Source organism: Cyprinus carpio, chromosome A5 (genome assembly GCF_018340385.1).
Source record: "Cyprinus carpio isolate SPL01 chromosome A5, ASM1834038v1, whole genome shotgun sequence".
Lineage (NCBI taxonomy): Eukaryota > Metazoa > Chordata > Actinopteri > Cypriniformes > Cyprinidae > Cyprinus > Cyprinus carpio.
The window spans coordinates 14405912-14420385 of record NC_056576.1 but is presented as its reverse complement, the minus strand read 5'-3'; the positions used below and the strand labels follow the sequence as shown (position 1 = coordinate 14420385).

Below are 14474 nucleotides of genomic sequence, written 5' to 3'. Positions count from 1 at the left end.
AACGCCTTTTCTGTTTTCACAGACGTTTTTGTATTTACTCAAATTACGCAAATTTTTGGCATCAGTATGCCTCGCCATAAGGTCCAATAGCATCTGTGGGGAGCAGGGATAAAATTGTGGAAAATGTGTTCCTACAGGGGGCTCTCGAGGCTCATTCAGCCGAACGCCCTTGTCAACGAAGTTTGTAAAAAAATAAATAAATAAATAAATAAATAAAAAATAAATAATTAAATTAAATCAAATAAATGATTATTTTTAAACAATAAAGCCTGGAAGTAATAACGTTGCATTTCATGGATCTCTATATGATTTGTCATAAAGAATAATAAGTAGAATATAAATTGGACAAATTAATACAATCTGAATTTATAGTCTGTTCCTGTTGTGAAATCCTGTACCTTTTCTTTCAGATGGATTTCTTTGACTGTGATTCTGTGATTTTTGTCATTATATTGTCTTCAGTGTGAGAGGATTAAACTGGTGAGATGCATTTTAAATGCAGTATAAAATAGTGAAATAATATGCTTTTAAAATAAGATTGAGAATGAATGATATTTTTAAAAAAAACAATTGGTATCAAATGTATTTTATACATTCTTTAAAAAAAAATACATGACTGGCCCACGGTATGAGGTCATGTTACCCTACGATGTCTCCTTTACATTATTTTCAGTTTTTCGCTATGCTATACAGCTATATCTGTCACAACCATGGGGAGAACTCAGACACAAAGTTTTACATCCAGCTTATATATTGAAAAAAGAGGAAACATAAAAGAAGTATATGTCTTAAAAAAGAGGCTTTTGGACAATTCTAAGAACTAACAGTTATCAACTAGGCTATTTATGCTTTGCACAGACACAAGATACACTTCTGCATGAACACAATACTATTTTGCTTAACTAGAAAGAAGGCCTAAATATGCTTTTATAATTGTTTTTACTTTCTATTAAAGGTTAATTTTGAGGGGAAACTGAGGATGTGACATCATTATTGTGCTAATCTGATTTGTGTGAATTGTGTTTGTGACCCAAATGGAAGCATTTCATTTGACAAACACATTTTTTTTGTCCAAGGCTTGGCTGATAGGGAGGGTCAGTTGGAATGTTTTAGTATGCTGGGTTTAGAGATTATAGGCAGAGAGGAAAAGCCTTTAAAGGAGATGTGTTCTTGCAGTGTTTCCATAAACCATGACCACACCTCTTCTCAAACATAAACTCCGCTGAACATCAAAAACTAACTCATACTGTGTCACAAACATAATCTGTTTACTATCAGTCATTGCAAATTTGTTTAACTCCTTTAATGGAAATCTTACACACACACACACACACACACACAAAAGGGAACTTTCTTGAATGAAATAAAACAGGTTTACCGCAGCAGAATCAGTATATGTTAATAAAAAGATAGGCTGGAAAGCAACTGTCGATGAATAATTCCTCTTTTATACTGGCAAAGGAAATAGCAGATAGTTTTTTAGATAACGCTGTTTGCTTTGCAGTGTCACTATCATGGTGTTTTTCTCTCACTACTGAGACAGTCCAAAGTCCCACGGTGCATTTGCTTTATAGCACCCTGTGCAAACATAATTTAGTAAAGTACATACAACACACATCCCACACACACATAGTTCTCTACAGTTCATCATTTATTTTGTGTCAAATCTGACTCACGCTGCAATTGAATGATTAAAAATTTACTGTTTACGAGTGTTATGGCAACTAGAGCGACAGATCCCTACAAAAATCTAATTAAATGCATATAGAAACACAAATATGTATATATGGTCTATAAGCTTTAGTTTTTAATTTTTGATGATGGTTTTGTTTATTAAAACAGCCTGTGTGAATTCCAGAGATTTCTGGGTTAAAAGGTTTATATGTACAAACAGTTAAAAAGGTTAACACTGTACATCACAAACACCTAAGAAACAAGAGTAAATAAAACAATATAATTTTATATTGTATGGTTTAGATATAGATTGTCTGGTCAGGGTGTGGTTAGAGGAACTGGATTCTATGGGGTGGTCTTATCTTAACTCAGTAATAAATGACTAGCAGTGCTTATAAAAACCTCTGCACTCTGGCAGACAGACAACTTCAGGTTGTGTGTGAGACTCAGAGACGATAACCAAACTTGTTGTCAAGTTCTTTTTATCTTGAAGCTTTTTATATTAAATAGTGTAGAGATTACAGCTGTTCTCTGACTTCAGGATTAATACCCATCTTGCAGCATGTGTACGGGAAAATGTGCACTTTGTGTTGGGACAAGTCTGTACCCATTGGCAGTCATCTCCATAATATGTAATATTATGCTGTTTTTTCCTGGCTGGGATGTAAAGTATGCACAGAATGGACAAATTACTGAGGAGGTCAAATACATGGGAGGATTGATTGGAGGGGGGGTTCTGGTAAGTCTGATTTTGTTTAATTGCAATGTTGAAATATATAAAAATTCTAATTTTATTTATGCATCATAGCAAATAGCTTATATGATAATATATACTGTAGAAATATGATTCTAGGTTTAGTTTGGGCTTGTCAGTCACATGTTGACTACAAATAAGCTGCCTTTGTAAGAATATGCCAAGTCTTAATTTGATTTGGGAAAGGAATGAACAAACAAACAAAAAAACAAAACAAAAAAATAATTTTTCATTGCAATATATATTTTTTTTTTGCCTTTTTTTTTATAAGAATCCATGAGATGAAAAAAAATTCTTATGTTTCACGGGTAACGCCTATCTTTTTGAGTCAAAGAGTGATTATCCAAGTAAGGTATTATAATAGTGTCACACCAAATGGGAATCAATGTGAATCCAATGTGAACAGAGTGACCATTGAAACATAAATGTACAAAACACATTTATTGTGTGTTAGAGTCAATCCAAACTCAAAATGACAGTGATGAAAATCTAAAAGAATTCTCCTCTTTCTCCTCCAGGTGCTGATTCCAGCGTTTCACATTCACCTGACTGGAAAGCAGGGTTGTTGTGCTAATCGCTGTGGGGTAAGTTTGCTCCAACCCTGACACCAACAGACACTTTATTTTTGGTCTGAGGTTTATAAATATCCTTAAGAAATTCAGTTATGAAGAGAATTGTCCGCTGGACCTTTACAGCCCAGGAAAAGTGATGCATTTGTCACCTTTAAAGTGCTTGAAACATACAAGTAAATCTGTTTAGGGATAAAAATAAAATAAGCTTCCATATTCAAAGAGTTTAGAAATGGAAGCGTAAGTGCAGAGATTTTACTTTAAGCAAACTGAAAAATAAATAAAATGAAATAAAAATGTATGTGCATGCTCAAAAGTTGACAAATGACAACACAAACAAAAGAAGATTATTAAAAAACGACTGATTGGCAAACGAAAAATATGTGTTAAGACTTAGGACAAAAAAAAGGACAGGAAATAGCAATGAACCCAAAAATAACTTCAAAAGTAAAGTAACATTAAAAAGAACAAGAAAATCACAACTGAACACACACAAGCCTTATATAACTTGCTTGGGCAGTGTCGGTGCTATGAGCGGGCTCAGAGTGGCCTGGCCCAGCCATTTCAGTCCCACGTTACCGATATGTGTTTCTAGATCTGTTGTGAGATCAATATTGTGTTGACAAACATTTTGTAAAGATGCTGCATAAGGAAGAACTTTTGTTAAAGTTGTGGAATGTATCTTCTCTTAACACACTAAGACAAATAAATGTATTTAGAATGTAACCGAGTACGTGCGATGTGAAGAACATACGTCATGTGCCTGTTAGTGTGAAGCACAGTCTGAAAATACACAGGCGTTCCTCCATTTTGAAAAAAATGTATAAAGATGTGACTCATGAGTCTGACATGTGGCTTGAAAAATGTGCCCTTATTGCAAATATTTGCAGTTTGTGACTTGTAAGAAGCTCAATAGTTTTAGGATTCACTGGCTGACAAATTTACTGAACAGTGACAGAATTGTAGGAGTTCATTTTTCGGCCATGTTGTTGAGTGATTGGGAAATTTTTCTTAAGATGTCTTCTGTATGAACATGTGGAAAATCTAGATACATTAATTCATAATAATTGCATGACTGAATTAATTTCTTGTATATATATATATATATATATATATATATATATATATATATATATATATATATATATATATTATATATATATATATATATATTTTTTTTTTTTTACACAATAATACAATATTTGTAGTAAGTTTTTTAATTAATTCTGATGACGGATTTTCTATTTCAGATGTTCCTGTCCATTTTATTTGCAGCAGTGGGTGTAGTCGGCGCCCTTTATAGTTTCATAGTGGCGTTGATGGGTCTAATAAATGGGCCATTCTGTAAAAATCTTGTTTGGGGGACTCCCTTCAAAAACCAGTAAGAGACACACCTTAGCACTTTAGAGCATGTAATGGCAATTCTTAATGTTTAAATATGTTTAAATGTGTTTTGTCTATATCTCTCAGAAACGAGAGTTACCTTAAGGACCGTGGCACGTGGGGAACTTGCACAGAGCCAGAGAATGTGGTGGAGTTTAATGTGGGTCTGTTCTCAACACTGCTGGTGACCAGCGCCCTGCAGCTCATCCTCTGTGCCACGCAGATGATCAACGGCCTCTTCGGTTGCCTCTGTGGAACTTGCAAAGAGAAAGGGGTGAGACACTAGTTGAGAAATAAGGAGAGTGGAGAATGAGGAATACAAGAAGAGTTCTAATACATTGACAAACAGTCCAAACCATGTTAAAAACAATCATACTTAGCCATAATACGAACACTGCAGCAGTTTTACAGTAACATTAATAGTGAGGCCTTCTGAGGCCACACTAAATTAGACTCAAACAGGAGAAAGTGGCATTAGTGTTGTTTCAACACAACAACAGAAGATGCTAGTTAAGCACTCGATGAGCAAACTAACATAAAGCCTTGCCTTCAGACGACAGTGAATACTGAGGAAATATCAGGCTGCTGAATATTGAGATTGACCAATCAAAATTAAACAGTCCGTAACTTTTGGCGCACTAGCGGTTAGTAAACAGAACTGTGTGCGTCTAGCGGAAGAACATTGTAGCCGGAGCTACTTCTCTCTGTTTACCTCTATCTTTGTGTCTATTACGAATCACGCAGGTACCGGGCTACTCCGCAGCGAAAAGAGTCTAAAATAGTCCGAATATAAACACTTAATATAGGTGTACCGTAGTGATTCAGGATAAGCCAAAAACACGGTTTGGAAAATGGATTCATGGTGTACTAGCTTATTATATAAATTTTGTAAATTTTGAACACAGAAAAGTTAAGGACTGCAGTTTCAAGTATTCCAGAGAGTCGCCTTTTTTCCTTTTTTTTTGCAGCAATTTTAATACTTTGTTATTCATTTTAATTTCCGTTCATGTCAAAACATCTCATCTCAATTAATTGAATTCAGTATTAGGAGTATATAGTTGAATTTTCACACTTAAATAGTACTATTATTATAGGACAATTGCATGTCTCCTACAGTCTCCATAACATAGCCTATATATATTTTGTTTTTGTCATTTTTAAATTAAATGTAGGCCTACTGGAAGTAGGTTCTTACACCTCGACAATGAGAAAAAAAGAGGAAAGAGTAAGAGCCTCCTTCCAGGCTAAATGATCAATAGTAGATATTCTAGTAGATCTCTTTAAAAACTGATGAAAGGATTGTTATTTTGTAGCCGCTGTAAGCCCTGACTGCTCCAGGTGCCAGGAAGGTCATACCCTCACATCTACCGTCCAGCATCCTTAACCAGCGCCCTCTTGTGGAAGATGCTATCTGAACATTTTAATGAAGGTTTATTTGTACTTTCTTTGTGTATACTTAATCTTCTTGACTCTTATTGATGTTTATTAGTTATTTTTTGGCTTAATACAGTTTTTTTTAGTAATGGCTTATGTATAATGACTTAAAGTGTGAATAATATTTTAAAGGAAAATGGCTTTAATTAATAGCATAACACTTTTATGTTATAGGATTTGTATCTGTGTTTTTATAGCTTAGAAATTAAATAAAATACTAAAATATAAATAAAATCCAAACTGTTACACAGTGTGGTTTATATGCGTTTTGTCAGACTTTAATTCACATTTAATATTACACAATTCAATTCTCTACAGAAATCTATGATTTAGTATCGTTAATTCAAATCCCTAAAATAAATCAAATATGCATAGTTTAAAAAAAAAATACAATCTTGGTTTTACAAAGTTATTCAGTTTTGTAGAGAGTTGGTGTTCTTCAACTATATAAATGGGACTCTTTCAGAAGTGAATCAAATAGCAGAACATTTACAGTCAGTATATTTCAAATGCTATGTTGATATGGAACAAAATATAATACTGCCATACTGTACTGCTGACCTCAGTACATAATTTTTAAATGATTTGAAATATGCATGTAGAGTCTGTAAATGTTTTTTGGCAGAATGACTGAAAATAACAAGAATATAATCACATACAAAAACTTACACATACAATGGGTTCACATTAACCATCTAAATTTGACAAGGTTTGGGTTCTTTTCAAACATTTAAAACATAAAAATAAAAAAAAAGTCAAATAAATAAGAAATTTTTATGATGCTCCGCTACCTTTAAATCACTAATCCAGTAAGCAAATTTGACGTTAATCACATGAACACAGATTTCCTTGTTTGAACTGAACCATGACATGCCATCTGGAGCATTTTCACAAGGTTGTCTCAGGCTTTTGAACCTGAATTTATTATTTATGAATAAGGCATTTTCCCCTCACTTGAAATAATAACATCAAATACAAACATAACAGAAAACAAACCTTGCAGTTATACTGATCGAACAAATTTGGTGTATATTTAAAACTAGGTTTAGATAGACAGTTAGCAGTTAAGTCATTCAGGTTTAATCGCAGATGTTCGTTTTGTCTATAAGTGTTCAAGAAAACAGCATTCAAAACTTAATTGCATAGTTATTTTTCATTCAGCATTGTTCCTTGAACGTATATAGACTACATGGTTTCAAATGTGAATTGTAGGCATGAGGGAGTGATGGGACTAGTGTTACTAGCACAACGGAGACAAATACAATTACATTTCTAGACCCTCAGACCAAGGTTTATCTACATAAAAACACCCTAACAATAATAAAAAAAAATAATGGTAACACTTTACAGTAAAATTTAATTTGTTAACATTATGCTGTAAATGTTTACATATGCTACTAATTTATTTTAACATTTTATGTTGTATGCATTGACATTAATGTATTATGAACACATGAATAAACAGTAGTATATTTGTACATTAACCTAGTGATTAACCTAGTATATTTGTACATTAACTTAGATTAATAAATGCTTTAAAAACCCTTGTTCACTGATAGTTCATAATACCTAATGCATTAACTAAACAAGTATAACCTTACTGTAAAGTGTTAAAGAGTATAAATAGAACAAAGCATTATAAAAATGTGCATTAGTGTGCAATCCATGGCATGTTGAATGAAATACTATAGACTGGCCATGGTGAATTATAAGTAGTTCATTTAAAAATGAGAAAATAACACGTGCTGTTTTGGGGTTAGCTGTCAAACTGTGCCATCATGATATTGCGGCTGGCTTCATAACCTAAGAACAGAGCACCGTTGGCTGGAAATGTGCGTATCATTGTGGGAGTCAGACCAGATTATAGATCCCTTAAAATGAGAGAAAAATAGAGCCAAACGGGGGATTCATGTAACATATTTAAAATGTTCAAATTTAAATAGCTGTGATTTTATACATAATACTGTTTAGCAGAGTAAAACAGATCTTTCACATATACCTTCTGTTCTGAAGATATGCATGAAAGTCTTGAAGAAGCCTGACTGCTTGCCTGTCATTGACATGACCTGTATCCTGGATTTAACTCAGTCCACGGGGTAAACCACAAACCAGAGACAAGCTCCCCCCAAACCTCCACTGAACACAATAGGGGCTACACCTACAAAAGACAGACAACACAGACTCATCAGAGCTGACACTAATGAAACTGGACATCACATATGTGAGAATATACAGCAAGCACTTTACAAACATAAGCAAAAAAATGCAAACAGGAGACCGGAGTGCTACTAGAAAAAAACTAAAACAAAAACAGAATCTACACGACCATTCAAAAGTTTGAAGTTTTGAAAACATTCTAAAAAAAATTATCTTATGCTGAGCAAGGCTGCATTTATAAGAGTAAAAATTAAGTAAGCGGTAATATTATGAAGTCTTATTAAAGCTGTTAACAAATATTCTAAGTTTTCTATTTTAATATATTTAAAAATATAATTTTTTCCTGGAAAAGCTGATAAAAACTTTGATGAATAGAAAGTTCAAAAGTAGAGCATTTATTGGAAATACATTTTTTGTAACAATATAAAGGCCCTTACTGTCACATCTGAGCAATTTAATGCATCGTTATGGAATAAAAGTGCTTAATTAGTACAAAATAAAAATTTCTGACCCCAAACTTTTGATGGGTAAACTCTTGACTTTTACCTGAAAGAAGGGACTTCTACAGCCTGCAAGAGGTATGTGTCTTTCTCCTTATACTATCTCTGTCGCTATCGACTGAGTAAACGGAATGACTGGCTATATTTAAAACAAAGAGTTAATTGATTACTGACTGATTTTAATGTTTGACCTTGTCCTCCTAATGACTGACTCAGGTACGCCATTTCAATAAAAACACACCAGAAAATACCAGAACAATCAATAAATGAGAAACAAAGTAGGCTGTTATCGTTTAGTCATTTTAAAGATAACGAGTAGAAACTGTAACTGTTTGCATACCTATGTCATCCTTGCCACAGTGCATGTACTCAGCAAAGAGAGAGCGACAGAGCTCATATGCTCCAAAGAAACAGAAATATCCAGGCAACTGTAGTGCTTCAACCCTGGAAGAACCCTGCAGGACCATCATAATGCATAATGGACTTTATCACCGACCACACTGTGCTGAAAAACACAGACATACATAAGGAGAAATGAGGCAAATAATATCAAGAGTAATACTGCTCTTAAAAGTAAATCAAAATATGTACACAGTATCCACAGAAAGGATGGCTCAATCTTTATTTCTGAATGTGGGCGATCTTGCCAGAAGTGGCCATCTCATGCATAGCCTGCAGCTGGCACTTTACCAGCTCAGTGGGACACAAGACCAAAGAGAAGAAAACCGAGGCCACGGAGCCTGCGCACGCTTTCTGCATGTCACTGAACAGAAATCAACAATCACACACATGGAAAATAAGCATTAATATAAGCAAAAATTAATGAAATGCATATACATTACTGTGCCAAAAGTTTATGGTAAGACTTTTTTTTAAAGAAATGCATACAAGGATACAAATTAAACAGATCAAATCAGCAAAGACACATTAAAGTTATCAAAAGTGATAAAAACAGAGATTTATAATGTTATAAAAGATTTTAAAAATAAATGCTGTTCTTTTGAACTTTCAATTCATCAAAGAATCCTGAAAAATGTATCGCAGGCAGTTTCCACAAAAATATTAAGCTGCAACTTTTTTCAACATTGAAAATAATAGAAATGTTTCTTGAGCACCAAATATGCACATTAGAATGATTTCTAAAAGATTATGTGATACTGAAGACTGGAGTAATGGTTTCTGACAATTCAGCTTTACTATCACAGGAATAAATTTCACTTTAAAATATATTAAAATAGAAAAGTTATTTTAAACTGAAATATTTCACATTATTTCTGGTTTTACTGTATAGTAATCAAATAAATGCATTCTCTGTGATCTGATCAGACTCAAAACTCTTAAAAAAAGTGTTTTACTTTTTTACAGTGTTGTGTATTGCAATATACACATTTTATTCAGAAGTGTCTAAAAAGGTTTCTTTAACATTTAAAATAAAATCCGAAGTAATTTTGAAAAAAATAAAAATAAAAAAATAGTGTGAACATGTACATCCTAATGGAACAACTTTATCTGCAGAGAATTAATTATTAAAAAAAAATAATAATAATTTTGTACTTTACCTCCTCTGCATCACATTTAAATTCAAGAAAAAAAACTAAATAAATAAGGCTACTTATTAAAAATAATTTTATACCTTTAATGCAATGTAAGTCGCTTTGGATAAAACCACCTGCCAAAATGAATGATAATGTTCCCGATTGTCCCCCAGAATGGCCCTGATGCTGGGTGAAGTTACCTATAGCCTCAGCAGAGAGGTCTATCATTTCCTGAACCACAGGATGTGGTGCCATGGTCACATATGCCAAGCCCTCCAACAAAATGCTAAATCAAAAATCTGTGCAAAAGATGAAACAGAGAAAAGAAAATCGGTATGCTTAAAACTTTTAGTTTATCACTGTAAGTATATTTCATTTTTTAGAAAGTCACAAGCCACAATAATTAATTACAGACCATTTGTTCTTAGAAAAACTCACACAAAGCCATGCTCTTCAACCACAGCGATTATTTTCGGTAGAAACGCCTTTCTCATGCAAGGTTTCCTTTTTTTCCATTTTAGCCTTTTTTTCCATTTTATTTGCCATTATGTTGTCTTCTATTACAACAAGCGAAACAAAAAATCAACAAAAACTACATCTAACATACATAACCTTAACTTAAAACACATGAACAGAAAAAAGTAGCTGTGTCCCAAAGTTGAGTGTGCACACTTCGAAGGCCACGGACTTCGAAGACCAGACCTCCGAAGTGCACGAAGGGTTCTCCGAAGTGCGTGAGATGCTCCGCCTTCACAGGATTTCCTTATTCCGTCACCAGGTGTTTCCGATTAGCGCTCTGTCGCATAGCAACGTCGAGAAGAGCGCTGACGAGAGGACAGTCCTGCCAGGATAGGACGGGTGGAGCCAGAATTGCTTGGTTTTGTTTTTATGATTTACTCATAATGGAGGAGACGGTGATGAACCTCAGGCTTAGCCAAGACCGAGGCCAGGTAAACTACACTGGTTTGCTGCGATCTTCGTCGGATTACATCTTTAAATGCAGGTACTGGCTTGGGGAATTGAATAATGTAATGATACATATGAAAAAACTACAAAATACACACATAGCAGCTGAAATACTGACTGATATCTTACAAAGGTGCAATTTTTATGTAGTTTATTGTCTTGACCATATATAGACAGGTTTGCAACCCGTTTTTTTAGGCAGTTAATAAAACTATTGAAAAAAAATAGAGCAGTACAGCTTAATGTCCAGCAACTTTAAATTTAATAACCTTGAACATATTTAGAAGTAAACTGAAACATACACAGAAGTGCAGCAGTATCATTAATGTAAAAACCCATCCTGATTTATTCTTTTTTTCAAGACAATACTGCACATACCTTTACTTTTACTCTCAATACCTTAAGTATATTAGAGTATCCAAGATAATACTTTTACTTAAAGGATAGTTCAACCAAATATGAAAATTCTGTAATCATTTACTCACCCTTTAGTTGCTCCAGGTTTGTAATTTATATTTTTGGGTTTAAAAGGTTTTAAATATGAGTAGTAGTTTTCCCCCAATATGGTATTGGTAGTTACTAAAAGTAGTTTACTAAAGTATGTCAATATTTCTTGTACTAATTACGTTGTCATAGCTCTAAACAATTTCTCTTTTCCTTCTTTCCCTAAATCAGAGCAGACCCCTGTGCAGGATAAACCTGAATGTGGCAGCGCTGGACAGGTGTATAATGGTTTGTTCTGAGCAGGGAGACCCTGACTGTGCTGCTGGATCTACTGGGAAGTGAACGGCAACAGTGAAGATGAAGATCCAGACTCTGATGTTTCTCTTCTGTCTGCCAGCGGTACATCATACAGATGGTCTCCAGAGTGTTTGACATGGCCTCGTTCCACTGTCACCACACTGTCCTCTGAGTCTCTGAGGAGGTGCTGACCATTCACCAAGAGATTGACCTCCTGAAGACCCCAGAACACATGGAGGCAGGCCCGGGCTCAAACTGATGCTGTTTTCTGATGTTAAACCTAAGCTATGTTGTAAATGGTTATAAAAAGTACTTTCTATTATGTATAGAACAATTTGTTTTAATGTGTAAAAAAGTATTTACAGGACAAACAAAATAAACATTTAAAAGAATGTTTTGTGAAAAAAAATATAAGCTGCATTAAAAAAAATTAACAATGTACATAAGCACTTTTTATTTACACATGTGAATATGCAAAACAAAAATACAAAATGTACAGAAAGTACTCAGGCTTATTTACGAATAAATTATACACAAAAAATGAAATACAATTTATGCATTTCATTTTTAACTTGCATCACAAAAATAAACTACAGAAATTAGGTTGTTTCAAGTTTCATTGACAATATAACATTTAAAAAAACTATATTGCAAAAACTGTAATGTACTCATTTTTTCCCCACTGTTTTCTCTTGGCTAATGAAGAATGTATTTGTTTGAGTTTGATGTCCACTCACACATGCACACTTTCTCCAGAATAGTATTAAAACAAAAGAAAATGGAAACACTTATGAAAAATACAGGTTTGCAATCTTAACATTAGAAAATATGACACAGCAGGACATGCATACAAAATACTGAAGTGCTAAAGTTTGGTTAAAACATTTGTAGACATTTCCTGCATGACAGCCCTTTAAAAACACAACAAAAGGAAAGACCATTGCCTTATATAGTGGCTGTCTTATTGTTTGTGGGCTTTATGTTAAAAAGAACCTGGCTTTAAACGCTTTTGCTAGACATTTGAGTAAATGAAAACACAATACTTACATTTCGAATGTGAAGTCCTCCACAGAACTCTCACCTGCCTCTGAATATAAACACATTCGTCATATGCACGCAAGTGATTCTGGGATATGGAAGGGTGCGAAGTGTCCATAAGATGTACACTTCATTTTCCTGGGAAATGAAGGGCGCATTTTAAATCGCTTTCGAAATTCGTAAGCCTTCGTCGCGCCGCGGGACGCATTCGCACTTCAAATGCGGTCTTCGAAGTGCGCATTCTGACTTTGGGGACAGCTTACGTCGTGACGCTGTGACGCAATCGCACTTCACATCCGCACTTCGGAGTCCACACACTTCAGTTTGGGACAACCTTCGTCGCGCCACTGTGACGCATTCGCACTTCAAATGCGCACTCCGGAGTCCGTGCACTTAAGTTTGGGACACAGCTTATGAACAGCGAGACTGAACATCTAAAAAGTAACTGTGACGATGTAGATTTCTCAATAAGCGTTCACCAAGCATGTCTACCTTTTAACACGAAAGCGCTTACAACGAAAATATGCACGTTAGCAAGATTGTTTGGTTCATGCTGGATCCTTACTGAACTCTGCTACATTTGCGAACAGATGAATCATGATCTCTCGAAAAGGATTCGTATGTAGGGATGTGGCGATGTCTGGTTCGTCAACGAATCGTTCAAATGAGTCGGATCTTTTCAATTAATCGCTTGAACCATACACATATAAAATACCTAGACGCCTCATTGGCCGTTACTCTCATAGGAGGACTCAAGAAAAAGACCCCTGATTCCCTGACTGTTTTGAGGTTTTACAAATCGTCATAAAATCCAAATTATTTCTCAGGAAATTACATTTTGTATGTAAGTCTGAATAGCTGTTTTTGGTTTTATTTTGTCATTATAACATTATGTTGACGTTAGTTAACTTAGACACCAAAGTCAGACTATTAATAGCTAACGATAAAAGCTATGTAAATTGAGACTTCATAAGAAATAATATAAAGTTTACACCACAATTAAGAATTCAAAAAAAATCCTATAATTTACTCTAATCTAAATCTTAAGTGAGTGTTGTGATGGACTGTTTTCTCCATTTCCAAGAGACTGCACCTCTTCTGCATATTATATGATATTATATGATATTATATGATATTATATGATATTATATTATATTATATTATATTATATTATATTATATTATATTATTGTACGACTTATACTAGGTCTATGATTTTACTATTCACCTTCGCACTATTTCATTTAGTCTTTTTATTTTATTGACTATATTATTTTACAATTTATGTATGTGTTAGCGTGTGTGTATGTGTGGGTGTGTACAATTTGCTATTCAGTTAGTATGTGTTAGCGTGTGTGTATGTGTGGGTGTGTACAATTTGCTATTTTATTCAGTTATTATATTACTACTATTTTATACTCATACTCACTTTTATTTTTAGGCTATTCATAATAATAATAATAATAATAATAATAATAATAATAATAATAATAATAATAATAATAATAATCTACAGAATAAAACTCCCACATACTGTATATTGAACTGTAACATCTAACCTTTAACCGTATAGTTATATATATATATAAATAAATTGTAAACTGAAAAGGTAAAGATAAATGCTTCAGCAACTTATCTTCACATTCATCTGAAATTGTCCTGTGACATCCTATGATTTACGTGATTAAAAAAAGCTCAAATTAAGGTGTTGAAGAAAGAAAAAG

At 33.9% G+C, this 14474-nt stretch overlaps 1 protein-coding gene and 1 long non-coding RNA gene across 3 annotated transcripts; one reads left to right on the top strand and one right to left on the bottom strand.

Annotated features, from left to right (window-relative positions):
* Positions 1–2093: 2093 nt before the first annotated feature.
* LOC109090289 (transmembrane 4 L6 family member 4-like) lies at positions 2094–6054 on the top strand. Its single transcript, XM_042754457.1, has 5 exons — positions 2094–2413; positions 2947–3012; positions 4248–4378; positions 4468–4654; positions 5694–6054. Exons 1-5 carry the CDS (start codon positions 2237–2239, stop codon positions 5700–5702), a joined length of 570 nt encoding a protein of 189 aa, XP_042610391.1. The 5' UTR covers positions 2094–2236; the 3' UTR covers positions 5703–6054.
* Positions 5326–10517, bottom strand: LOC122143857. Of its 2 annotated transcripts, XR_006159410.1 has the most exons (6): positions 10445–10517; positions 10207–10305; positions 9063–9234; positions 8812–8976; positions 7814–7972; positions 5326–7685 (listed from the first exon to the last, which is right to left on the bottom strand). It is a non-coding gene; the product is annotated as an uncharacterized LOC122143857 (long non-coding RNA). The 2 variants fall into 2 exon arrangements; XR_006159408.1 differs by having other exon boundaries at positions 10207–10503.
* Positions 10518–14474: the final 3957 nt, after the last annotated feature.